This window comes from Nanorana parkeri, unplaced genomic scaffold (assembly GCF_000935625.1).
Source record: "Nanorana parkeri isolate BGI_ZX_2015 unplaced genomic scaffold, ASM93562v1 scaffold910, whole genome shotgun sequence".
NCBI lineage: Eukaryota > Metazoa > Chordata > Amphibia > Anura > Dicroglossidae > Nanorana > Nanorana parkeri.
In genome coordinates this window covers 654,118-681,694 of record NW_017307178.1, presented here as the reverse complement: position 1 = coordinate 681,694, position 27,577 = coordinate 654,118, and the positions used below count along the sequence as shown (strand labels likewise).

At 44.1% G+C, this 27,577-nt stretch overlaps 2 protein-coding genes across 2 annotated transcripts in view; one reads left to right on the top strand and one right to left on the bottom strand.

The window, feature by feature from the left end:
- Positions 1-1,451: 1,451 nt before the first annotated feature.
- On the bottom strand, positions 1,452-8,581 carry NDUFAF1 (NADH:ubiquinone oxidoreductase complex assembly factor 1). Its single transcript, XM_018566043.1, has 4 exons — positions 8,074-8,581; positions 6,267-6,452; positions 3,729-3,803; positions 1,452-1,590 (listed from the first exon to the last, which is right to left on the bottom strand). The coding sequence occupies exons 1-4, from the start codon at positions 8,563-8,565 to the stop codon at positions 1,453-1,455; spliced, it is 891 nt and encodes a 296-aa protein (XP_018421545.1). The 5' UTR covers positions 8,566-8,581; the 3' UTR covers position 1,452.
- Positions 8,582-16,327: 7,746 nt separating this feature from the next.
- RTF1 (RTF1 homolog, Paf1/RNA polymerase II complex component) overlaps positions 16,328-27,577 on the top strand; it is a 38,869-nt gene continuing 27,619 nt past the window's right edge. The window contains exons 1-2 of the mRNA XM_018566039.1: positions 16,328-16,481; positions 26,507-26,617. Of these exons, the coding sequence (XP_018421541.1) occupies positions 16,404-16,481; positions 26,507-26,617 (189 nt within the window). The 5' untranslated portion in view covers positions 16,328-16,403. The remainder of the gene's footprint in view (positions 16,482-26,506; positions 26,618-27,577) is intronic.

Below are 27,577 nucleotides of genomic sequence, written 5' to 3'. Positions count from 1 at the left end.
CTCAATACAAACTAGTAGTCCATCGCTGGAGCCATTTTTTAAAATGTATTTTATTGTTTATCCGATTAATCGAACTTAATAATCGGCTAACTAATCGATTTTGAAAATAATCGTTAGCTGCAGCTCTAATTGAATATACAACAAACGAGCATAAGGTTTAGGAGAGGCGATCCCAAACATACTCAGGAAAATAAAAAGACAATGCATAAAAGCTAAATGCATGTGATCTCCACAGTTGTATATAGCAAAGATGCACCCTATCAATGTCTTAAGGTTTATTGTGTCATCACTGACACCTACTGCTAAGGCATGGTACACTGCTGTAACTCTAACACTATACGGAGTTACCCGTGTTTTTTGTTTTGCACTGGATGAACGCTGGTAACCGCAATGAATCATAAAAATCAATAGCTTGGCGAAAACCTATATAAAACAGATTAGACTACCAGATTCTGTATATCTGGCTTGTCACCCAAGCAGCAGGTTGATTGAAGATCAAAAACTTCTTTGTGGGTCCCTAGGTGACATTAGGGGGTCTTATAGAACCATGCTGTCTTCATAAAGAGCACCTGTCAGTGTGCCTGTACTATCACATAGGGGGATTGTTAGCTCCCTATGTGATAGCAATAACATTAAGTGTAAAAAAAAAAGTCATGTAAAACAACTCCCTCAAAATTATTAAGTCCCCCACGTATATGCACATATAAAAAAGGTAAATACGCGTCGGGTGCACCAATGACGATTGCACGCGTTACATATCACTGCGAATGTCGGAGTGCGAGAAATAATTCTAGGGCCATTAATCACTAAACCTTTTACTGCTCATCAGTTCAATGTTATCAAAGTGTTGCCTATGGCCAATTCTGGGCGTGCACAAATTTAAGGCTTGACATGTTTGATGTCTATTTCCCTGACATGACTCTGTCTTTTATATTATACCAAAAAGTTGGCTAATAATAAATGTTTATTAAATTCATTTTTGGCAATTTTTCCTTATTTTAGTAAAAAAATAATAATTCTGCAGTAGTGATTAAATACCACTAAAAGAAAGCTGTATGTTTCCCCAAAAGGGATGTAAATTAATTTCAGTACAGCGTCACATGACTAAAATATCAAATACTGAAAAATGGCCTGGTCAGGAAGGGGGTTTAACACTCCGGTCAGCAAGTAGTTAGAGGGTCAGTCTAACAACTGGAATCATCAGAGAGTGTTTAGAAATGACAGCTCCATGTTTCTTTATAATCTACACCAGGTTTCAAAAACAGTGATCACATGTTCTGCATCTAGGGGGCAACTGAACATGAATTACATTTACAGATGCCATACTTGCCACAAACTGTAAATGACTCAGTTACCTGTATACAATCTTCATACTTGCCACAGAAAAGCAATTTGAAAGGAAAAATAATTTAATTTACAAATGTACTATATTTAAATCACAGTTCAAATGTTCTACATCGGTGTATGTGGGTACAACTCGTATGCAAACTCCTCTGTATGTGCTTGATCATTATACAGTCCAATAAAATCTATTTCAAGCTGAAAAGGTCCATCTGCCCTGTCAGCAATTGTGAATCCCAGAGTAGTTACCTAGAGTATATGAAAGAGAAAAAAGAAGTAACAATTGCCAGTGTCAAATACAGGTAATAAAGATTACAGGTGAAACTCGAATAATTGGAATATTGTGCAAAAGTAATTGCAGTAAGTGCTGCAAAAGGGGCCCAAACCAAGTACTGAGTACATATGCATGCTTGTACTTTTCAGAGGTCCGATATTGTTCTATGTACAATCCTTGTTTTATTGATTGCATGTAATAATCTACTTTTTTGAGGTTGTGGATTTGGGGTTCTTGGGGTTTTCATGAGCTGTAAGCCATAATCATCACAATTATGACTAATCACGGCTTGAATTATCTTGCTTTGCATGTAATGAGTCTATCTCATATATTAGTTTCACCTTTTAAGTTGCATTAGTGAAATAAATGAACTTTGCACGATATTCTAATTATTCGAGTTTCACCTGTAAATACAAGAATTCAGAAACTGATACAGCAAACATTTCCTACCCTATGGTAATTGTTTTTGTTTTCTTCTTGTTCAAAAGGGGATTAGAAAATTATTTGTATGGTTAGCCACACCATCCTGCTTACAGCAAAGTGTTTACTGTGAGGTTCAGTTATGTCACTACTACACTGTTCATTGTTCTTCTGAGGGCCTGCGGTGGACGATGCTGCACCTAAGGACCTGAAGTACAAGCATCACCCACCTTCTGCTTCATTCATGCTGTGGCGATTCTGCGCTTTCTCCACTTCTGATGCTTTTTGATCATTACTGCACCATGAGGGCAGGTCTGACCGCAAGAAGCAAATCACTCTTCTACAAAACGGCTGCTTTCACACAAAAACACATTACAGAACAAGAGGAAAGATCAGCTGCAGGGAGGCTACAGTCCTTTGCTCTCTTTAAATGGGTTCTGTCACCGGTAAGGTTATTTAAAAAAAAAAAAAAAACTATGGGGGTAAGTGTTTTCCCCATAATTCTCCTAAGGGTCACGGGAGGACATATACTAACCTCCTCCTGTGACCCAAAGCTCAGTATATTGCGAGCTACGGCTTGCAGTATACTGAGACTGCCGCAACTGGGACGGATCCCGACATTTCTGTCGAGATCCACCCAGCTGCATGAGTGACAGCTGGCTCTGCCTAGCTAGAGGCAGCTGTACCCTACCCCGTAACATTCCTCCAGTCAGCGCTGGAGGACTGGAGCAGGGAGGAGAGAATCCCTGCAGGGAGCCGTGAGTGCCAGTCACGGCTGTCTGCAGGGAGATGATTGAGAAGTGAGCGAGCAACGGTATGTGTTCGTTCACTTCCTGATCTATTGAGCCGACGTGTGACAGTTTCATTGTCACACATCGGCTGAGTGATTTTCACTCACCTCAGTTCTCCTTTAAATGGTCAGGCCAACCAAACTGTTAACTCTTCCTTTTGCAAGGACACGGTCTAGAATGTTTTTTTCTCAAAAACTTTAGTTTTGTTTTTATTTAGAAACATACAAATGACAAACTAAAGACATGGGGGGAAAAAATATGTATCACATTTTGTTCTACATACATAGTTTAGTAAAGGTGAGTGGAATGGCAGTATGTTGTACTAAAGGGGGTCAGAAGGTTATCCTGCTGTTAATCTATATGCTAGTACAGCAAGTATGGTGAGAAGAACACAAAGTTTCCTTTTCATTTGTGTCTCATTTTCCATAATGATACATGGTCACTATTTATGTACCTTGGCATTGTAAGAACCTTGTTTATGTTTAGATAAAAGGATAGTTTGGGATAAAATAAGTGGTTATTTACTATTTGAGGGCATCCGGTGCCCATAAGCCAAGTATTCCACTGTTTCCAGTGTTTGTTCCGATTAGATAGAATGTGGCCATGTTGGGAGCTTCCATTTCCAATGTCTAGCTAGGAAGAGTTTGGCTGCAATCATGAAGTAAGGAATGTCCTACATTCAAAATGATGAGTGCTCCATCCATATCAAAGTAGCGCTGGGTGGTGGATCATTATGGATTTTAGTAACATAGTGTCTAGTTTTTTTTTTTTAGGTGTGTTGATGACTTACTATTGCTTGAGATTGTTTCTATTAATATCCACATAAGAGATATTACATCCTCAAGCAAGCATTGCTCAGGCACAGTTATGTTGGTGCTTGTACGCCTTCTAAAATGACATACCTTATCTGGCCATAGAGGATACTGGCCATCCTGGACTCTGCCACGGCTGCTCATGAAGAACTTAGACAAAGGAATCTGCGTTAAAAAAAAATGCGCTGCGTTAATGAAAGGATTAGAAGGTGGCTGGATGGACAGAAAGCCTATTTAAAAACAAGAAAAAAAAGTTCCTCTTCCAGAATTACGATGTTGGTCTGCTTCTAAACCATAAAAGGGAGAGTGTGAGAAAGTAAAGTGAGAGTTTAGCAAGAAAAATAAAAACCTGGCTGGAACTGTAGCTAGGACAAGATCCAGATACTCCAAGCACTGTGTCGATTCCAGTGCTGACTTCTGAAGGGTCTGCATTACCTCCTGGTCAAAAATTGTGCCAACTGTTACCTCAAAAGAAGATCATACAAATATCCTATATGGGATCACCCTGGGGGGCACAGGAAGGCTAGCACACGTGCCAAAACCTTGGTGAACACAGTGGGTGCGGAACACAGATCAATGTCAGGGCCTCAACTGGACCGAAGTGCACCCACAGCAAAATGAAGCCATATCAAATGTGTGAATCCCCAATGCCTAGAGTTGTTGTAAATGCTCCCTAAAAGAGTGGGGTCATGACAGACCAAGAGGATACCATAACCATACTTAAATGAGGACAACTAAGCAGCAAGGAGAATAGTTGGGCCACTCACAAACTCAGTCCAGCCCCTAGGGCCGGGCAGGCATAATGGTTCAGAGTTAGAAGGGAATACCTAACGTGAGGCCTGGAAATTTTCTAACCCAACCCTGCCACATAATAGTTTATAGATTGTTGTACCGTATCATGGATTGCGCCAAACAGGCGATCTGCTTTAAAAGGAACACCCAAGTCACACTGCTTAGTGAAGAACAAAGGTCGAAAAAAAGTCTACAGTGTAGGGTTTACACATCCAGATGCAACACGCATATACCCAAGGCCGTGACCTAACTTACCAGCCAGCGCAACATAAACAGCGGGACACCTGCATATGCTCCCACCCCTGTTGCCAAGTTTTTTTTATAATCTTTCCAGAAGCAGGCCCAAAAAAGCCATATGGATAGATTGGTCAGAAAACACAGATAGCTCCGGGAGAACACAAGCACCCACACAAAGCACCCACACAAAGCACCACTGCAAATGGATAGATCCCAAGGATCCCCCTCAGCTGAATAAACATGCCCTAAGTCACAAGATACAGTAGAAGGGAGAAGGGGACAGGCACTGTTACAAGAGAAATGGCCCCAGACACGACTTACCCCACAGAAAGGGGACCTCTGCCAGGAAGGAGGAGTAGGAATGCCAACATCATTCTGCTTCTGTGCACACCAGCAAACAATGCAGGAGTACCTGCATCTTAGCATCCTCACACTGGGAGCCGAGTGCTGACATCACTACCCGGTGTCAACCAAAAACAAAGATGAAGCTACAGCAGCCTGCAAGAGGGGAATGCTGAATGCACAGCAATACATGAAGCTACGGGTGCTAAGACTCCCCCGAACGGCCACATGGAATTGCAGCCACAGGAAGTCCCACAGCAGTTCCATGGAGCTGTGGCCAGGACTCCCTGAAAGACCACATAGAGTTGTGGCCACAGGAAGTTCCAGAATGGCCATGTACTTACCGGCCACAGGATTCAGAGTGTACAATTTCCCAGGATAGTCTGTCTGCCTCGAGGGACACTGACAGAAAAACAAGTCACTGTGTCATATGTGCCCCCCATGAGGAACACTCACAGGCTGCCCCAATCCAGGATAGGGCTGTAGCAGCCAACCCACACACAGCTAAGGATCCGCATGCGCTGGATGGTTGAGCTGGGGGGAGTACAAGTATCTATATTAACCAGCTTGTCACCCAGCTCATTTGTTGATTGAAGGTCTGGAACACAGACGAATACAAAAAGTGAAATATTTCCTGCAGAAAAAAACAAAACAAAAAACCTCCTGAAGGTGGTGCTATGATGAACAAGATCTAAAGATCTCCTGTGTCCTTCAATGAACGGAAGAGAAAAATTAATTAAAAACATATTTTGAAAGGAGGCTTGAGGTTTCCAGGCTGCCCCTGGTTGTTAATCCAAGGCCTGTGAGACACTAGCAATGCAGTCATTTGCAGTAACTTGTCAGTAACACAGGATTGTTAAAGATGGCAATGAAACCAATCATCTATTTCTATTGTGTTGTTCCCTTTATAGCAGAGGTGGGGGACCTCTGGCCCAGTTGTGGGTGAAACTACAAATCCTATGATGCAACGTTCTCTGGGAGTCATGCCTGTGACTGAGAATCTTGCAATGCTTTGCTGGCAAGAGAGATTCTGCACCGTGTTTAGGCTTTAGATATACTTATTATATATATTATTCCAAATATCGTGCTTATTTAATAATTGCTTTGACACACGGCAGCAAACATTTTATTGATTTGTAAAAAGAAATAAATAAAATTGTTGACTTAAATCATTTTCCTATTTAAACTTACAACAAAAGTTCTCAAAGCAAAATCTACAATCATAAAACAATCGTTACAGTAAATGATCCTATTCACCTTAACATCCTGCCAGTAGGGACCTCCACGTGTGTATAGGAAATAATGATACAAATCATCCCACTGAAGTGAAAAATAGGTCTCAGACTGTATATTCACCATCCAGGGCCGTCCATCCCCTCGAATCCGCAAGTGTAGCGTATTAAAATTAGACCAGTCGTTGTGGAGTGTACGCCCAAATGCTCCCTGTATTAACGCAATAGAAAATCAATGACCATTATAATATCATGTGAAATTGTAGAAGGAAAGAAAATCAATCAAAAATGGGCCATCAAATCAGCATCTAAAAGAGGTTTGCTTACTCGTTGTAACCTCATCTTTTATATTTCATTAAAAAAATGGGTAATTTGTTGTGTTTTGGGGCATTTAATTAAATTTGTCACTAAATTTTGGGGTTTAATAAGGAGTTGCGCTAATATTGCGCAACATAAAAATTTTCAACTACCACCATTTTATTCTATAGGGTCTTGGCATTCAGAAAATATATAATGTTGGGGGGTTTTACGTCATTTTCAGGCCTAAAATGTGGAATATAACATGGGTGCAAAAATTGAAAAAAAGGGCCTCAGTCATGAAGGGGTTAATCTGAAAGAAGTGATTTTATACTGGGCAAAATAAAAAAAATAGATTTTTCTTTTTTCGTACTTACTGTAAAATCTTTTTCTTCAAGTCCATTGGGGCACCCAGGGATAGAGCATTTCTCAGATAACAGGATTATTGGCAAACATAAGGCCTGCCCCTGCATAACCCCACCCCGAACTATCAGGGTTCAGTTTGTGAACAAGCAGTATAAAGTGCAAATAAAGGGGGGTCCCTCAGTGGACCTCAAGAGAAAGATTTTACAAGTACAAAAATCTTAAAATCGAATGAGGGACACAAGGATATAGCAATTCTAAAATGATTTGGATTTACAAAAAGGATTGCAAGTGAGGAGTGGGCTGCAGCCACTGATAGATCCAATGTATATGGGGATCTTACTAATACAATATCAGAAGGAATCAATGCCTGAAGAGGCTTAAAAGGAGAACTATGAGGTAAATGTTTTTCCCTATAGTTCTCTTTAGGGTCACGGGAGGACATAAACTAACCTCCTCCCTCTCGTGACCCAAAGCTCAGTATATAGCGAGCAACAGCTCGCGGTATACTGAGACCGCCGCAGCCAGGACGGATCCCAACATTACTGTCGAGATCCACCCAGCTGCATGAGCGACAGCTGGCTCTACCTATCTAGAGGCAGAGCCAGCTGTGCCCGCCCCCTCCACCATCCGTTCCTCCAGTCAGCGCTGGAGGATTGGAGCGGGGGGAAATCCCTGCGGGGAGTGGTGACTGACAGACACAGCTCTCTGCAGGGAGATGATCGAGAAGTGAGCGAGCGACGGTATGTGTTCGCTCACTTCCCGATCTATTGAGCCGACGTGTGACAGTTTCGTTGTCACACGTCGGCTTGAACTATGAGGTGAGCGATTTTCACTCACCTCATAGTTCTCCTTTAAGCTGTAAAACTGCAGGACTGAGAGCTGAGATGTGATCCATTGAGACATGGTTTCATAAATTAAAGCCGCTGACAGAAGAGGGCGTGAAGTTAACTCGAACCTGTAGCCATGCCTGTTTAACCTCATCAAATTTGTCAAAGTCCAGCTTTAACGAGTATTGTTTGGTCATGCAAACAAAAAACACGCATAGCAAAAAATGTCTTAAAGTGAATGATATTTTGTGCACCATCATCACTCATGAATAGATTGCACTTGAAAGTGTCAAATGTTTTACTTCTAGATCATTACAAATCAGCGTTTTTACATTTACAGACCTTACGAGGCCTTGCCCTCAAAGTGCAGAACCCACTGGACGTTGTTTCTCCATCACGGGGTACTTCGGAATTAAGAACTCCAGAAAAGAGTGCAGTTTGGTTATTTCTCCCCAGGTTCAGGGAAGCCTGGCTTTTACCACCAATCTCCATGTCAGTTGACACTATCCATTTCTGCAGGTCTTCAGGACTTCGAAAATTCCACAACACCGTTGTTCGTTCCACAAGGGCCTCCTCTAAAGGTTTTCCCCCTGGACCTCGAAGATGGTCTCCTATCTCCTTAAACATAAGATTTATATTTTTCTTCACACTTTCAGCTGCATTTTTGGGGCTGAAATGTGTTTTTTTCCAAAAAGGTATATGATCAGGAGAAGTGCCAGGCCTCCTGTAACATCTAGCATGTGACTGTAAGACAGGATGGTGAAGAGAAGAATACAATAAAGGACACAATGCCTTAGTTCCTTGGTATGTGTGAGAAAAGTTGACGCCCCGCATAATTTTTTGTGTAAAAGTCATTCTATAAAAGTTATTACTGAAGGTTAACTTCACCGCATCCACGTGCACTGTCCTATGATGTGCAATCTTTGAAATATATTCCTAGGCAGAAAAAAAAAAGAAAAAAAAGATTAGTAATCAATGTATGCCTTTCACCAAAATATGATCAATAGTTTTATTTCATAGTTAAAGGAGAAGTATGAGGTGAGTGCTTTTCAGTCACCTCATAGTTCTAGCCGACCTGTGACAATGAGACTGTCACAGGTCGGCTTAGTAGATCGGGAGGTGAGCGAACGCTAGCGTCCTCCCGTCACCTTAAGGCCTTGTTCACACCAAATGCAGAGCAGATCCGGTCAGTTTTCTGCACACGCACGCTAGTCTTTTAGATGCGTTTTTTGGCAAAAAAAAAATATATATATATTTTTGTAAGTTTAAAATGGGCTTTCAGTGCATTCCAGGCGTTTTTGATGTGTTTGCAGATCCAGAGCAGGTAAAATAGGGCTTGCTGCAGTTTTTCACCTGCTCTGGACCTGCACGCTGCAATGTGAACTGGAGCAAAGAATTCCATTGGAAAACATTGGATGCAGTTTTGATCCGGTCTGCAACTGATCTGCTCTGCACCTGCTCCACGCTTGGTGTGAACAAGGCCTAAGGAGAACTATGGGGAAAAGCCCTAACCCCATTGTTCTCCTTTAAGATGCCTTAAAGCTGAACTCCACCCAAACAGCCAAATACATATAGGAGAGCTGGTTCATCTGCAAAAGGGATTTTTGTTTCTGTCCATCAAGACAGTTCTACAGAGCACAGTCCTACCTGACAGAAAACAAGACCTGATCTTTCTAGGGCTGCAACCAACTAATCGATAATGAGAAGTCAACTATTCTCATTAATCGATTAGTTGGTTGGATTCCCTAGCTCTCTCCTCCATGCTGGGAGGAGGGCACAGCAAGCAGTGGGTGGGTCCCAACCTGCTATTGGCTATTGCAATTTGAAATGGCCCATAGCAGGCTGGCTATTGCACCAGCCCACTACCTGCTGTATTTACATTCAGCTGCCATTGTCGAAATCTTGCCACTGGCAGCTGTCATTCCCTGGCTGAAGCTATTCAAGCGCCATGTACTTACAATACAGTTATAAAAAAAAAATTATTATAAAAAAGGTGGGGGAAAAATTAGTTTTCAGCTTTGACCTGACAAATTCTGCTGCGGGAGGGGCGTTGCTGTGCCATTCGTTTCAATGGCACCCAAAAAGTGCCCCCCACCCACAGTGTGATCGCCTGCACTGGAACGCACGGTACCGCAATGTTGCGCGTTGCAGTGTGATTGCAAAAAATTGTGCATGCAGTTTTATTCTGAAGTAAACTCTGTTCTCTTCTTTTATCAGCATGGCTTCATGTGTTGCTTCTCCCACCCTCAGAGTTCTACTGTACAGGAACTGCAAGAGGCAGATACTGACTACTGGGTTATTCACAAAAGGGTGAAGAGTTTGGAGAAGGCAGGAGAAGTGAACGGTCTAGGACAACAAAGCTGAACTGGAAAGTGAGCTGAATTGGAGAATTTTTCCACTCTGCTATATTGGCCTAGATCAGTGGTTCTCAACCTTTGTAGGGCCGGGACCCCTTGTTAACATTTGCCAGGTTGTGGTGACCCCCAACCGTAAAATGTAGGGATGCACCAATACTAGTATCTGTGTGGGCTCTCAGGAGGCTAATGGGACTCTCTGGTGGCGTCCAGTGTGGGCTCTGTAATGCCTAGTTGTGGGCTCTGTGGTGATCGAGCATTCACCTTCCCTCACTCCTGCCTGCTCCCCTCTCTCTGATCCTCTCCGGCCACTACTGCTACAGCGCCACCTAGGAGAACTGACACTGCCACGCAAGGAGGAGGCTGAGGAGCCTCTTACCTAGAGCAGCACAAGGCACGTGGGGACCCCCTCAACTGTGGGTTGCGACCCACTTTTGGGGGTCCCGACCCACAGGTTAAGAACCACTGGTCTAGATTGTTCACTTCTCCTGCCTTCTCGAAACTCTTCACCTTTTTATGAATAACGCTGTAAGTTAAAATTAGCTACTAACACGGTTTGCTTCTAAAAATGCAAAAAGAATACAATAATGAATGCAAAACAATAATTTGTGTCTTTTACATCTGCCTGGAGTTTGGGATAACGTAAAAGTACAAAGAGTGCACAATTTGCAGTCAGAGATTTACAAGGAAAAGCTTTGTAGTCGTATTTTACTTACTAACTCTAAAGCTGGCCATACATCTAGAGATTTGTGATCGGAAATTTTCATTGCTGCCAAGAACCCTCAATTGATTCTAACTCAAATACCCCATCATGCACAGACAAATGTCCATTTCCATAATCTTTGGTTGGCAATACAAACTCACTGAATTTTGACAAATCGACAGAACGGATTTTTGTTTGCGTATGTGCAGTGTTCTGGCTGCGATTTTTTTTCGTAGGAAAACGCCACTAATCCATCGATTTTTGTACAATACGAAAAACGTTTTCCAGCCTGACCGATCGAGGAAATTCGGCCAGAAGTAAAGTAATTAAAATGGTTGGTGTCCCATCAACTGATCGATTATTGTTCGAAAGACCATTCGTGGACGATTTCCGAACGATAATCGATAGGTGTATGGGCGCCCTTACCCTGCAAAATAACAACTACCTCAGCAGTTTTACCTACAGACTTCCTTTTTTGTCAGGCAGGCCAATCGGAATCCTCCTAGTTTAATTACTAAACAGAGTCATGTATTCCACATTCCACACTTGTATAATGGATCAGTCTTAAAGTTTTTCAAGCATGCTCAGAAGACAAAAGACGTGCGACCGTACAGTAGAAACGGTCGCACACGTTCCATACACGATCGCGAGATCACCCGCGATTATCGTACGATAATTGGCAGGTGTATGGACACCTTTAGAATTAAAAAGGAGAACTATTGGGTTAAGGCTTTTCCCAATAGTACTCCTTAGGGTAACGGGAGGACACAAACTAGTGTCCACCCGTCACCCTAGGCTCAGTATACCGCGAGCTTCTACTCACGGTATACTGAGACGCCGCAGCTGAAGCGGATCCCGACAATTGTGCCGGGATTCCGCCCAGCTGCGTGACTGACAGCTGGCTCTGCCTATCTAGAGGCAGAGCCAGCTGTACACGCCCCCCTCCCCCATCCGTTCCGCCAGTCAGCGCTGGCAGATCGGAGCGGGGAGGGGGGAATCCAGCCCCTCCCCTGTCACGGCAGAGAGCCGTGACAGGATCGAGAGGTGAGCGAACGCCGGTATGTGTTCGCTCACCTCCCGATCTACTGAGCCGACCTGTGACAGTCTCATTGTCACAGGTCAGCTAGAACTATGAGGTGACTGAAAAGCACTCACCCCATAGTTCTCCTTTAAGGTCTCTTTTTTTTAGCATAGATCTACAGCTAGTAAGCGGTAAACATATGCCCCAACATTAAAAGAAAAAAAAAGAAAAAAACTTACCTGTATCAGCGCCGCGCGCTCCCGCTGCAGAAGTCCCGGCTCCCGGACGCTGTGTAGGAGGAAGTGTGGGCAGGCGCATGCACAGTCCAGAGCGTCGGATGGGGAAAGGAGGAGAGCAACACAGAAGCTGTCGTGTGCACCTTACTGTATAACTGGTAACAAATTGTTGAGTGCGTTTGTCGTTTGTTTTGCTTTACAGAAGCTGAATGGACGCAGGTGGGAGCGCGCACGTCAGACAGACACCGTGGGATCCGAGGTGTCTGCGGTGGATCAGAGACCGGCACCAGCGCTGGAAGGACTTTGGAAAACGAGTGGAGGGAAGAAGCGGTTCGGAGTCATTACATAAGGTAAGTTCTTAAAGAAGTATTGCTGGGAAGATAAAATTTAAAAAAGGGCCTCAGTCATGAAGGGGTTAATGTCACTTTAAGTAAATACAACCTCAGATGAACACCACAACATATTACACCGAGTCACTATGTATTTTACTGTCATAAAGCCAAGATGGAGAAGTTATGTGTGAAAAACTAAGTACACCCTTACTGCTTCCATAGGAATTAAGAGGCTACGTAGCAGTCAGGTGCTGCTAATCAAATGTCCTTGATTAACTGATCATCAGCAAGTGAGACCACCTCTATAAGGGCTTGTTCATATTATACACAGTGCGTTCCAGCGTGATTAGCTGCTGGAACGCACTGTATTGCATAGAATCCCCCCTGCGTTCTGGGGCGGGAGGGTGAGTGGCAGTGCATTGAAGTCACCAGAATGCGGACACAACAATTCCTGCATTCTGGTCCAGTGCGATCGGAAAAAATAGTGCTGGCAGCATTTTTTCTGATCGCACTAGACCGCAACGCAGGCACTGATGCCACGCATTCTGGTGCGGGCAATCACACTGCAGACAGGGGAAAGGCATAGCTGCGGTGCCATTGACTTCAATGCACCGCCACTTTCCCTCCCGCCACAGATCGCCGGGAGGAGTTTACTATGCGATACAGTGCGTTCCAGCAGCTAAACGTGTTGGAACACACTGTATATGATGTGAACAACCCCTTAAAGTGAAGTTTAAGCAGTTTGCTGGTCTGGAGCAATCAGGTGTGTTAACGCAATGTCAAGAAGCAAGATATCAGCAATGATCTTAGAGAAGAACTGTTGCTGCCTATAAATCTGGGAAGGGTTATAAGGCCATTTCCAAACAATGTAAAAGAGAACTATGGCCCAACCTTTTTTGGCCATAGTTCTCTTTGGGGTCACAGGAGGACATTTACTATGTCCTCTTGTGACCCAAAACCCAACATATATGCTATATGCTGACAGGGCAAAGCTACGCTGCGGCAGGGAAGGATCCGGTAAACTCAGGTCGGGATCCACCCTGCTGCCTGAATGACAGCCGGCTCTGCCTCTCTCGTCCGGTTCTTCAGGAAATTCGAAAAGTGGGCGCTGCCGTCGCTACCCTTTCAGCCGGTGTCTCTCAATCAGCTGATCGGGGGAAATCTTTGTACGAACAGAGCGGGCAGCCAATGAGCTGCCGACTTTGTTTGAATATTCTGACTGTGGCCGGCATCATAGTTCAGGTCTATTGGCTTCTCCAAAAGATTGTTTCTCCTCTATGTGCAGGAACAGCGATAGGAATCATCTGTGAATAGCAGCTTGATCATTTCAAGGGTGTATAGACTATAACAAACAGAGTCTCTGTCTTCTTCAAGCAGGTGCGCCCCCCAGAGTCCAGGCTGGAGAATTACAGCTTGAGATCAGCAATTCCACTCCAGAGTGTACTCTCTCGCCAAAGCATCCAACTCCCCGGGACAGAGTGCAGTATATCTCTGAGGAACCTGCCCTCAGCCCATGGTGGCCGAGGTGATGAGCGGGAGAAATCCAAAGCAGCTGGAGAGGAGTCTCTGGAAGCCTCAGCATTGGTGAGGCAGGCAGCTGTGCTTGCTGATCTCGGCCACGGTGCGAGTAGGAGGAGTTTCAGCCTGCGCACTAGAAGCTTCCGCTGGTGCCATCTTGTTTGTGCCTTGAGCTGCACAAGATGTAAGTGTGTCACCAAAAAATGGCTGATACCTGGAGAAACCAGGGTGCGGCTCGCACCCTGAACTTTCCAACCCCAAGGCCTTAGTAATGTGGGGCTTCTTGGAAAGAAATAGGACGTTTCGTACCACAGGGTACAACACTCAGCGTCTGCTCCCGGCCACAATCCCACCATGCCCCCTTGTAATGCTCAACTAGAAAGAAGAGGTCAGAAAGGACCTTTGCATTTAACTCTTTCACTGCCTCAAATATTAGGGTTACCACGCAGGGGCATCCCGAGGCTGGGTGACACCCGGAGCAGTTACTGGGTGTCACCCCGCCGACTCGTCACCACGCGCTTGCGCGATGATGTCATCTTGCGCGCGCTGCAATCTTCTGATACCTGCCAGTGGCCATCTTGGTGATGGACGCCGGCAGAGAGAGGAGGGGACAGTCACCCGGCGGGATAAGGTATGCCGCCGGGTCCCTTCCTCTCTCTCCTGATACTGTCGGGCGTTCGGTCCATGACCAAGCGCCTGACTTTTCAGAGGGGGGTGACACCAAAATGACTGTCAGTCATTTTGGTGTCACCCCTCCAATGGTGTTACCCGGGTGCGGGCCGCACCTCAGTACTCCCCTTGTAATACCACGGAACATAACTGCTTACAGCAGGCCATCTGTTTAGGTCTTACGTCTTCTGCATTTGCTATGGCTGGAAGCTAGTGGTTGCTTAAAGGAGAATTATGGGGTTAGGGCTTTTCCCCATAGTTCTCCTTAGGGTAACGGGAGGACACAAACTAGCGTCCACCCGTCACCCTAGGCTCAGTATAGAGCTATTACTGAGCCGACCTGTAACAGTCTCATTGTCACAGGTCGGCTAGAACTATGAGGTGAGAGAAAAGCACACTCACACTCTGACACTTTGCTCTGATTGGTGACTAACAAGTACCAAGTATTATTACTGGTCATCTATAGGTGCCCATACACCTGCCGATTATCGTACGATAATCGCGGGAAATCCCGCGATCATACAATAATCGGCAGGTCTATGGAAGGTGTGCAACCGTTTTTACTGTACGGTCGCATGTCTTTTGTCTTACGAGCAGGCTCAAAACCCGCCGAGAATTGTACAATTGTCGGCGGGTCAGTGGCCTGCTCGTAAGACAAATGCTACACAGGCCGGTGTGCTGCCCGTTTAGCATTGCAGTCATCGGAAGCCCGCCCCTCAGGGCGGGCTGTCCAAGATGGGCAGATGGTACGTTTTTAAAAAATTACCTTGCAACCATCGCAACACAAAAGACTTGCGATGGTTGTAAAGTGTATGGGTACCTTATGTCTCTCTCTCCTTGTACAGGGTGACTGGTCTGGTCTTAGCCCCCTCCTATAGTTTTCTGCAGGCAGCCTGTAGTGGGTGGAGCCTGCTGGATAACTCCCCCAGCTCTGTGCAGCACACTGATGATGTCACTTATTTTCACAATGTAATACCTGAATTTAAAAACGGCAATGTGTGCACACAATGTGGATTTTTAGTCTTTGGGGTAACGGACTATATTGAAGTGAAAGTTTTTGTATCCACAATTCAGCTTTAATTAGATGGTCTGATTTGGAAAAGATGTGAGTCTAATCGTGCCACTAAGTGCTCTATAAATGTCACTCATAATACACAAATCTGCAACTGATCACAGAAATTCATCAAATGGCCACAGGTAAACTTCAACTGGAATCAGAAATAGGGTGACTACCACAGGTGACTTCCTGCAGGGCTGTCATTCCAATTCCAGCTCCCCTGCTCATCACACATCCACAAAGGATGGAACAAGCTTATAAAGGAAGGATTTATCACAGAGGACACATATATCTAGTCATACATGCTCCTTTTCTACTACAAATCATGTCATCCCCCTCCAATCACCCAACCGTGCTACCATTCACTTACTTCAAGCCGGAATCGCCCGGTACGACCTGACAGCTCTCCAGCATGGAAGTCACGACGTCACCCGGTCAACTCCGCCCTCTTACGTCATCTAATTGCGACCTATTAAAAGCGGCGCCGCAGACACTTCTCAGAAAGTTCGATTTCTTATTATCGTATTGAAGGAGACACACACATAATTCACTGTGAGCCATGATACCGAGCGATAGGAAGCACATAATGTGGCCAGCTGCATCCCAAGCGCTATCACGTACCGACGGAGCGAGTCTTTCTCGTCACAGCCCCTCCCTCATATGCGTCATGGCGCTGGTGGGCGGGATCTGAAAGCTAGGGAGCTTTGCACAGGCGCGGTGCGTGCTGCGTGAACGGTGGTTCCGGTGGTCGGGCCCCTGTGTTGCTGTGTGTAGCCGCAAACATGGTGAAGAAACGGACGAGACGAATCGTTATCGATTCGGACACGGGGGACAGCGGCAGCGATTCGAACCTAGATCAGGTGAGAAGTCGCTGTTTTTTTATCACGCATTTAGCTGGAATGCCCCCGTACAGTTCGCTGGGCCCGGGCACTGACCCGCACCTAATGCCCGGTACACAAGAGGTTGTATGTGAGCTTCTTCTATCGCCTCAGAGCTGACAATAAAATGTACGCTGCGCTGCCCGGGCAGACTTGTGTGATGTCTCTTCTGTCCTCTCCCATATACACTGGCTGATGATTCTGGTACTATCATTGCTGAGAAGCCTCGCTGCTCCATCATTTCTCCAGACACCTGCTACAAAGCCTGGGGAGGGCCCGGGATCCTGGAGGGCTGAAGAAGTCACATCTAATGCCTAATGTTATGTAGCTGATGCCCACATTCACCCTAGAGTGCTTTTTTGTGGGTTTCCTGAAGCGCGTCAGCACTCAATGTGACTCAGTGGTGCCCATTCACACCGGAGTGTTGTGTCCTGTGTTTCCCAAAGCGCGATAGCACTCAATGTGAAGTCCTTTGATTTTCAGCCTTGCCCATTCACAGCGGAGCGTTTTGTGGTGATTTTCCTGAAGCGCGTCAGCACCCAATGTGATTCAATGGTGCCCATTCACACTAGAGCTTTTTGTCCTGTGCTAGCCGAAGCGTGACAGCACTCAATGTGAAGAGTCCTATTATTTTCAGCGGTGCCCATTCACACCAGAGCATTTTGTTGTGGTTTTCCCGAAGCGCGGCAGCACTCAATGTAACTTAATGGTGCCCATTCACTCCGGAGCATTTTGTTGCGATTTTTCCCGAAGCGCGACAACACTCAATGTGACTCAGTGGTGCTCATTCATACCAGAGCGTTTTGTCCAGTGTCCCCCAAAGCGTGACAACACTCAATGCGAAGAGTCCTATTATTTTCAGCTGTGCCCATTCACACCGGATCGTTTTGTTGTGATTTTCCCGAAGCGCATCAGCAATCAATGTGACTCAGTGGGCACCTTTCACAGAAGAGCTTTTTGTCCAGTGCTTCCCGAAGCGCGTCGGCGCTCAATGTGACTTAATGGTGCCCATTCACTCCGGAGCATTTTGTTGTGATTTTTCCAGAAGCGCGACAACACTCAATGTGACTCAAATGTGCTCATTCACATCTGGGCATTTTGTCGTGTGTTTCCCGAAGCGCGACAACACTTAATGTGTCTCAATGGTGCCCGTTCACACCTGGGCGGTTTTTGATGTGTTTCCCGACGTGCCACAGCGCTCAATGTGAAGAGTCCTATTATTTTCAGTGGTGCCCATTCACACCGGAGCATTTTGTCCTGTGTTTCCCGAAGTGCGGCACTCTGCGTGAAGAGTCTTATTATTTTCTGTGGCGCACATTCACATCGGAGCGTTGTTTTGCTTGGAACTTGGAAAAAATACATCCACTCATTTTCGGTCCCGTTCACAGCAAGGCGTCGCCGCTTCTACGCGTGGGTTCAGCTAGCGGGGTTTTTCTTTTTGCACATTTGTGTGTGCGCAAAGACGTGCGTTTTGACTGGCAGCTTAAGAAACCTTGGGTCAATGGATGAACGCATGTACAAACGCACATGAAAATGTGCAATATGCTTCTGTCAAACGGTCCCCTTGAAGTCTATGGGGGGGAAAACAGGCTGCAAACTTCCAAAAGAAGTTCATGTACATTTTTGTGCGTTTGGCGTTTGCTGCTCAGGTGTGAACACGGCGAAGTTTGAAAATCGCCTAGGTGCGAACCAGGCCAACGGGCTCACTCCAAGTAGTTTTGGCACCATAGAGTCTGATAGGTGCGCCTGCGAAAATGTGATTATTATACAGGATTTATATAGCGCCAACAGCTTGCTCAGCGCTGTACAACAGGGGTGCCCACAATTTTTGTGTTAAGATCTACTTTTCAAATGACGAGCTACATGAGATCTAAAACCCCCTCTCTCTCTCCTGGCTGTCTCTCCTTACTCTCTCTCCTGGCTGTCTCTCCTTACTCTCTCTCCTGGCTGTCTTTCCTCGCTCTCCTGTCCGTCTCTCCCCGCTCACCTTGTTGTATTTTGCAACAGGCTGTGTAAACTAATATTCTTTGATGTAATCCACCAGAGAGGTGTCAGGGAGCTTGGCTCAGCACACTCAGGCTAAGGTAATCATGTGTGCACAGCTAAATAAATATACCAAAATGGAATAAAGGGGCCGCCATTCACACCCTTCCTGATCTACCAGCATCAGCTTTCAGAGCTACTGGTAGATCACAATCTACCTAATGGGCACCCCTGCTGTACACTATAAGGAGGACATTACAATCAATACAATTCAAGACGGGAAGGAAGGAAGGCGTGATTTTGCGCCTAATGCTCCATTCATGTCTAGGGGTTGATTTGTAGATCTTTTCCCGATTGTGTAACAATACCCACCAAAAGGAATAGCTTTCCACTGGGCTAAAGCCTCAGACATGTAAGAAGCCCACAGGAGAAGTCTGGTTAGCTGGTGTCCACTGGGGGTCACTGCCAGCAGGACATGCATGGATTAAAGTGACACTAAACAGGAGTTACATCTTAACAATACATTCAAGTACCCCAACTATTAACAAATGTATCTTGTGACCTCTAGGGTTATGCCCAAGTGGTGAAACGCGTGAGAGCGTTGGAGTGGGAGAGATATTATGGCGGTGTATACCTTTTTTTTATTTTGAACTTTGCGTGGGATTTACAACAATAAAGTTGGGAGTTTTATGGACTTCGGTTTCCTGCGGCTGGTTGGAGAGAGATTATCTTATTTATGTATCACTGGGCTGTAGATCCTCACATCTCTGAATTGGTGCTGACATTGTCCTTCCTTCTGGAGGGTGACTACCTTTGTTCCCCATGGTCCCTGTGTGTGTTGTAAAGTAGTCATCACTCCAAGCTCACTCCCAAGATGGACTAAAAATACAAATTAGTACACTCAACATGAGGAACAAAAGTAGTCACCCTCCAGAAGGAAGGACAGTGTCAGCACCAATTCAGAGATGATTTGAGGATCTACAGCCGGGTGATACACAAATAAGATACATTTTTGTTGATACTTGAGGTACTTGAAGATTTAGCTCCTGAGTTTAGTGTCACTTTGGTATTCAGTACCTGCAACCAATGTAAGTTCACATGACAGTGTGGAGGAGGATGGAAGGAGGACACACTTCTGCTATGCCACTGCCAGAGGAGCAAAGTTTGCTAGAAAGATAGAAATGCTCTGCCTGTTTCTCATGGTTCCATAAGCAAAATTCAGAGGTTCACAAAACGTGCACCCTTGCTCTGGTTCATGACAGCCCCCAGCTTTTTTTAATGGCTCCAGCACAATAAATAAACAAGCCATGATATTTTTTATTTGTAGATACCATTCATACTTTTCCGGCCACAGCCATAAGTAGTGTACTGAAAGTAGAAATAAACCTTCTGTATCTGTGAAGGTTCTCATTCATCCAGGTCATGGTATATTTGTAACAAATAAGTCAAGGCAAAAAAAATACAGCAAGTCCAGTTGCGTTGACTTATTTTTTACAAATAAACCTTCTGTGCTTTTTTTTTTTTGCATATATCTACTGCTAGCAAGCAGTAGATCTATCAAAAAACATAAATAGTTACCAAATAGGTAAAAACTTACCTGTCTCTCCGCTGCTCTCTCCCGTCTGAAGTTCTGAAGATTATTGAGCAGCCATGAAGGATCATGGGGCAGGAGAGATCTTCGACCAGGAGAAGAGACGCAGTGTAAGTCCATGCACGCAGACACACCGTGGGACACAGCAGGCATCGCTGGATCAGAGACTGGCACCAGCGCTGGAGGGACCCCTGAAAACTACAGGAAGAAGATAATTGGATCAAGAGGCATAATTTAAAGAATGTGACTTTAAAGAAGACCTTTAACACCTTTCAATAAAAATCACATCAGTGTACCTCTCTGCATGCTGATATGAAATCTTACATTCATTAGTTGAACAAATATATAGTTTTCTTTTAATTACCATTATTGATTTTCCACTTCCTGGTCCTCTTAGGCAGTACCCAAGCATTGCATCCTGGGAAGGTTACATCAGCAGAGCATCGCTGGGAAATCTCATCTGTAATCTCGCAAGATCTCAGGGAAAGGCATTTTCCTCCCCAGAGAGGATGTGCATGGTCACATGTCCTAGTCATATGTGCCAGAGTTCCAGGAAGTAAAGGGAGATGGATTCACCAACCCCATAGTTCTCCTTTATTAAATCTAACAGAGCATTTTCCCTCATTGGGGTTTCCACCAATTGTTCCATAAAATTATCCCGTAGAGTGTTCAAGAAGTGACAGGCCCTTCCTGAATATGCTGTTTCATGTGTCCAATCTATTTCAGGATAATTTAAAGTCTCCCATTCATATGACATTACCTTGCATTCCGGCTACTACTATCTGTTATAATAGATGAGTCTCCTCCTCCTCTTCTCACCCCCCACATTTGGGACACTTGTTCTGAGACTGTTCACTGGTCAGTGTTTATCAGTCTTTCTGTTTAGGCCTCATGCATACTAGCCGGTTGCGTTTAAACACAGAAGTTTAAACAACGTCATGCTTCCCAGACTACATTTTTCTGTGTCTTGTTGCTGGGTTTTGTCACGTTTACATGCGTTTATGGGCTTAGCTGCGTAAAACCAGGCTAACCAAACCTAGGACGTAGAAATTTCTAGTTTGGGGTAACGCTTTTAGGTTGACTGAACCTAGTCGCTGCTGAATGCCTAGGTGTGCAGTCAGTTACAGAAAAGCGTTACATGAGTTCAGGTGCATTTAGGAATGAGTTTCACTCGAAGATAGAAGTCACCAGCACTCAATTGTAATGTGCAAGGAGCATAAGCACTTTTATTAAAGCATCACGTGTCAAAAAGGAATGAGTTTCAAACTGATTTTTTAACGTAGTGTACATCCCAGATAGCAAGCAATTGAGCTGCAAGTTTGGAAATGACTTGCTAAACTATTACAGACTTGCCAAGCTTCACAATTTTGTTGCACAATTACAGCAAGTCTGCATTGCAAGTCTCCAGATCAACGTGCTTTGCAAAAGTGCTGTACACTTGCAGAGCTCTTGCTAAGACCTGCAGGAATCTTGCTGTAGACTGGCCGAGTAATATTTGCTACAAATTCAAAAAGTGTCAACTAGAACTTGTGCTGCTAGTGTTCTGCAAGTCTCCAACTTGCCAGGAATGTGTGCAGCAAGTTAACAAGAATTACAATTTAACCCTGCCACAAGTTTGTGTCAAGTTATCCTTGCTATCTGGAATGAGGCCTTAGAGTGACCCAAAGCCAAAAATGTTATATATTGCAGCTCATCAGTTCTTAGATGTGCTACCTTAGTTTTCTATTTTTCGTGCTTTTCTAGCCTTATCACCTGGTCATCCTGCCAGTAACACTTCCTTTCCTAGAGTGACAATACTCCCTTACTGGATGTATGAAGGAGCAGCAGTGTCACCTTAGGGTACTCTTCTAATGTGGACTACAAACAATTCCTCCGCTCCTCATCTCTATTACATAGGTAGGAGGTGTTCTGTAGTTCACAGAATATAGCTGGGGGAAGTTGATAACATAGGATTTCTGTTCTTGGGTTTAACACATCAGTTAAGATTTGTAACAGTACTCCTCCTTTTGCTTTGAATGTATTGCAGTTTTGCAGTTGGGAAATGTACGGAAAATGTATGCGCTTCTATCATTTCAGAAGGAGGGCTTGAGAGGAAGTTGTAAAGCCCCAAAGGGCTAGTCACCAGTAGCGAAGTACGTGGTCTGGTGCGATCCAAGTTCATCCAAGCCTGCGCAAAACTGTCAGTGAAATACTCCCCTCCCGACCCAATCAGTTAAAATGAGGGCTGGCCTCACTCATCCTCATAGTTGGAGCCGACGTGTGACAATGAAACTGTCACAGGTCGGCTCAATAGATCGGCAAGTGAGAGAACACATACCATCGCTCGCTCACTTCCCCATCTCCCTGCAGAGAGAGGTGACTGTCAGTCACGGCTCCCTGCAGCGATCCCCCCTCCCTGCTCCGATCCTTCAGCGCCGACTAGAGGAACGGATAGGGGGGGGCACAACTATCTCTGCCTCTTCACAGGCAGAGCCAGCTGTCATTCACGCAGCCGGGTGGATCTCTACAGCATTGTCGTGATCCAATCCCGGCTGCAGTGGTCTCATTATACCGCAAGCGGTAGCTCGTGATATACTGAGCTTTGGGTCGTGGGGAGAGGCTAGTAAATGTCCTCCTGTGACCCTTAAGAGAACTAATGGGGAAAAACACTTACCGCATAGTTCTCTTAAGTGACTTTGAAATTGGGATGGTTGTTGGTGCCAGACGGGCTGGTTTGAGTATTTCAGCAACGGCTGATCTACTGGGATATTCATGCACAACCATCTCTCGGGATTACAGAGAATGGTCTGAAAAAAATGAAAATATCCAGTGAGTGGCAGCTGTCTGGGCAAGAATACCTTTGCCAGGGGTCAGAGGAAAATTAGCCAGACTGGTTCAAGCTGATAGAAAGGCAACAGTAACTCAACTAACCACTTGTTACATCCGAGGTATACAGAAGAGCATTGAACCTTGAAGCAGATGGGTTACAGCCACAGAAGACCACACCGAGTGCCACTTCTGTCAGCTAAGAACAGGAAACTGAGGCTACAGTTTGCAAGGGCTTACCAAATTTGTAAAATAAAAGATTGGAAAAACGTTGCTTAGTCTGAGGAGTCTCGATTTTTCCGCTGCAACATTTGGATTGTCGGGTCAGAATTTGATGTAAACAACATGAAAGCATGGATCCATCCTGTCTTGTATCAACGCTACAGGCTGGTGGAGCTTCTCATCAAGCATGTGCAGCCGACAAATCTGCAGCAACTGTGTGATGCTATTATGTCAGTATGGACCAAACTCTCTGGAATGTTTGCTTCATTGAAACTGTTGAATCAATGCCACAAAGAAATAAAGCAGTTCTGAAGACGAAAGTGTTCCAACCCGGTACTAGCAAGGTGAACCTAGTAAAGTGGCCAGTGAGTGTACATGAACCCTTAAGATAACCATACCTGTTAAAATCTTCTCTAGCTCTACCAGCAACTAATAGTGCAAGGGCCTAGCAGAATATTTATTGAATTGATAGCCTAAGTAGGCCCTAGTAGGTAGTTGTATATCTGAAAGGGAATTGTTGGGTCATATTGCAACATGTATGGCAAGCTTCAAGCCATAAACAATGTATCTTGCCTTGATCTGACTATCTGATGTACAGCTGGCCATACACCTATAGATTTATCACAAATTTCCGTTGTTGCCTAGAACCCTCTTTCGATTCTAGCTCAAATAGTCCATCATGCATCGACCAATGCCGTTTTCGATGATCGTTCGTTGGCAATACTAACTCACAGAATATCGTTGATCCGACAGAATGGAGATTTTCGTTTGCGCATGTGCAGTGTTCTCAATGATTTTTTTTTTTTTAATCGGACGAAAATGCCACTAATTCATCAATTTTTCTGCACGATTCCCAAAAAGTTTTCCAGCCTGACCGATCAAGGGGATTCATCCAGAAGTACAGTACATAGTCATTGGTGTCCCATCAACTGATCGATTATCATTCGAAAGACCATTCATGGACGATTTCCCAAACGAAAATCGATAGGTGTATGGCCACCTTAATGCTTTAGATGTAGATTAGACTTTTTAGGCCCCATTTACACTTGTGAGTGAGACTCATGCAATCTGCTGCAGTAGGCTCTGTACAATAGAATGATGGCTACCACCGGCCACGGCTATTTGCAGACCATTTGCAAGTAATCACAAATGCTGCGCTTACCTGCGGACGATCACTCCTGGATGCCAACAGTCTGCGTCATCCACAACTTTGGGAGGTGGCAGCTATCATTGTATCATACGGTGCCTCCCGCCTGCAGCAGATCACATGAGACTCATTCAATTGGTCCCATTCTCAGGGGTGAATGCGGTGCATCTAGGGGGCAAACATCAATTTGTAAATGGTTGTTCAGCCTGTTAAAAAATCTTTAGAGGTCTTGCCAATCTTTACTACTTTTGTGTGCTGCTTCATTTTGTTAGTTTCCCAATGATTAGCTATGCCTTGTTCACACAGGCTGCAGCTTTTATAGGAGCAGTGTTTACAGAAAACTTACAAATAATTCACCGAGCTTTCAGCAAACTTTGTTCAAGCCTTTAAAGTGCAAACCAGCTTCAGTTTGTGAATGTTAAAAACACTTGACAGTCACTATATACAAGCTGTGGCCAAGCTTCAGTACCACTTAAATCTTGTTGAAAACCTGTTAGCAACTTGTTTAAAGTCACAGCACTCACATTATGATCTATGTTTAACACTCCAATACTGGAACTGAGGAGTTCTTTACAGGTTTAAGCAAAGGTTCTTAAAGCTTGCCGAAAGCTACATCACAGGTGCATTGAGGTGCCATGTGAATTGAATGGCAGCACACTAAAGCATTACTGCAATACACTGATGCTGACGGGTGTGGATGGGACCTAAAGTTCTTGCACATTCGCAATTCTGTTTAAAAAATGCTTTACTAAAAGACAACATTTTGAAATATGCCTTTACTTCGGCCCTGTGGAAAAACCCTGCCCCACCACCTATATACTACATTGGTTTGATTTTATCTATCATATCTACGACATCGAGGACCCTACTTACACCCTCAAAAATACTTCCGAAAAGAACACCTTGTTTTACTGGATTGAATTCACATTATCCTCTGAATATCTCTCCTACCAACAGGACCCTATTTCATAATTTCCTACAGAGGGGTCTAATGACTCGTTTCTATTTTATATATATATATATATATTTCTTCCCTTTTATTGATTTTCTCATTTCCCTCACCCTTTTCCCTTCTTCCATTCTCTTTTCTTTGCCTTCCCTTCTTTGTTTTTTGTTCTTTCCGTCTACATTTATAGTCCCTAGTTCTGACATGTCAATACGGCACACAAACCTTGGTTTTATCCTATATGTAACTAGGGAGGCCTAGTGAAATGTCGTCCATTTGAACGGGTATTGTTCTCTTGGCAGGAATTGTTAGTTCGTCTATATCAGCCATAGTCTCTTAATTATTTGTGTGCGCTTGAGACAACTTCTAGACAATAATTGATATTTTCTTCTGCACTATTGGTGTTTTACTTACCCAGTTTCGAATGTTACTATTTGATTTAGTTCTATATTGCTCTCCTTTTTTAACTTTTTGAAATGAGGAATTTGAAAAAAAAAAAATTTAAATATGGTTTCTGCATATTACTGTAAAATGTTTATTAAAATCCTAGAAATGGGTTTTCTATGGTGAACCTTATGAAAACAACCAGGACCTAACTTATTAACCAGTTTTTGTAGTTTTCATTGGGTCCTCCTTTTTATTGGCTGCTTACTTACTAGGTACCAAGGGGCTTTTTATTTTACATTTATTGTCAACCCCTGGTATATACAATACATACATGTATTCGTTATGAACAGAAATATACATAAATGTTGATATAGTATTTGCCATGTCATGATTTCATCCTTCTTGCCATCAGCAGTTATTTTGCCTATTGGCTTCCCTTGCCAGTTCAGAATATCTTGTAATGGCCAACTTATTCTCTATAAGGCTGGGTTCACACCTGGGTCACACCTACGCAATATGCGCGATTTGCGGGAAAATAAATGTTTCTGAGGGGTATCCGGCTGTATCCTAATGGATACGCGCGGGCAAATACGCCCCAAAGAAGCTCCTGTACTTCTTTGGGCGTTTTACAGCGCGTTCCTACGCGCTGTAAAACACCCAGGTGGGAACCATGCCCATAGGCAATTATTGGTTTTCGCAAGTTGAGCGTTTTACAGCGCATAGGAACGAGCTGTAAAACGCCCAGGTGTGAACCAGGCCTTAAACTGTTGCAAAAAGAAAAGTTCATGTAGTCACCTAGGTAAAAATCACCTTCTGGAATGAAGAGATCATGTAAGAGCTGATTAAATAGTAAAAAAAGAAGGAATACATGCTGTGCTTACTGTTCCATAATCTTCACAAATTGTTTTTTTAATCCTATAATATAGGAGCTGCTTACACTGGCCAAGCGTAAAAGAGGAAGTTCAGAGGAGAAGGAAGTACCCGTGAGCAAACCAGCAGCATCTTCTGATTCTGAAACCTCAGATAGTGGAGATGAGGTATTGGGTCTTTTTTTTTTTTTCTTTTTTGCTTCATTAAACTATATTTGTAAAAAAAAGTTATTATAAAAGGGGACTTAATTTTTGCTGCTCTTGTATTTAGTTTTGCCAAATATTAGTTATAATTTTAATGCCCGAGTGATGGTGGAAGAATATAAAATGTACATTAAAATTCACATTTGTTAACATCTTCTAGCAGTGGCAGCAGTACGTGTATGCAAATTTGTTTTCCCTGCTAAGAATCATACAATTAAGCTGGCCATACATTGTTCAGCCTGCGGGCTGAATGAAGAAAACATAACCAATTCCTCAATCAGTGCTCACAAGCACTGATCGAGGAATCCCGTGCTGTCACAATTGTATTCCGACAGCGGTCGGAGGCAGCTCATTCTGTTTGTTCAAAGATTTTTCCAACCGGCTCGTACAATCTGTTGATCGAGGGGTGCCGACAGCAGCACCCACTGTGCGATTTTACGGCTGGTTGATCAAGAATAGTGTATGATCAGCTTCAATGTATCAGGGTTTCGTAGATTCCTGAATTGTGTGCAGGGGCAGATACATTTAAAAAATAATTATTTATTGACTGAAACAGCGTCGTAGAATACAGTAAATGGGCCAGATACATTTTACAGTATTGATTGTACAGATTGTGTACTGAGCTCATCCGAGTGGCTTAGTACTGTGATTGCTGTGAGGATTATTTACAGCGATCACATACCGGGTAGTATCATTTAACATGGGTCATCCCTCCCCTTCATGCCACAACAGAGGAAGGAGAGGAGTGGGGAATGTATAAAAAAAAATGTTCTTTCCTTTTTATACTAAAAAAATATTAAACACAGTGTCTGTTTGAAAAACATAGTATTAAGTTAATTTGGGCACAGTGATACATGATTGAGTAATGGTCAGTCAAACTATCACAGCATTGAATGGTAACGAAGGGGTACTACTCAAGCTGGT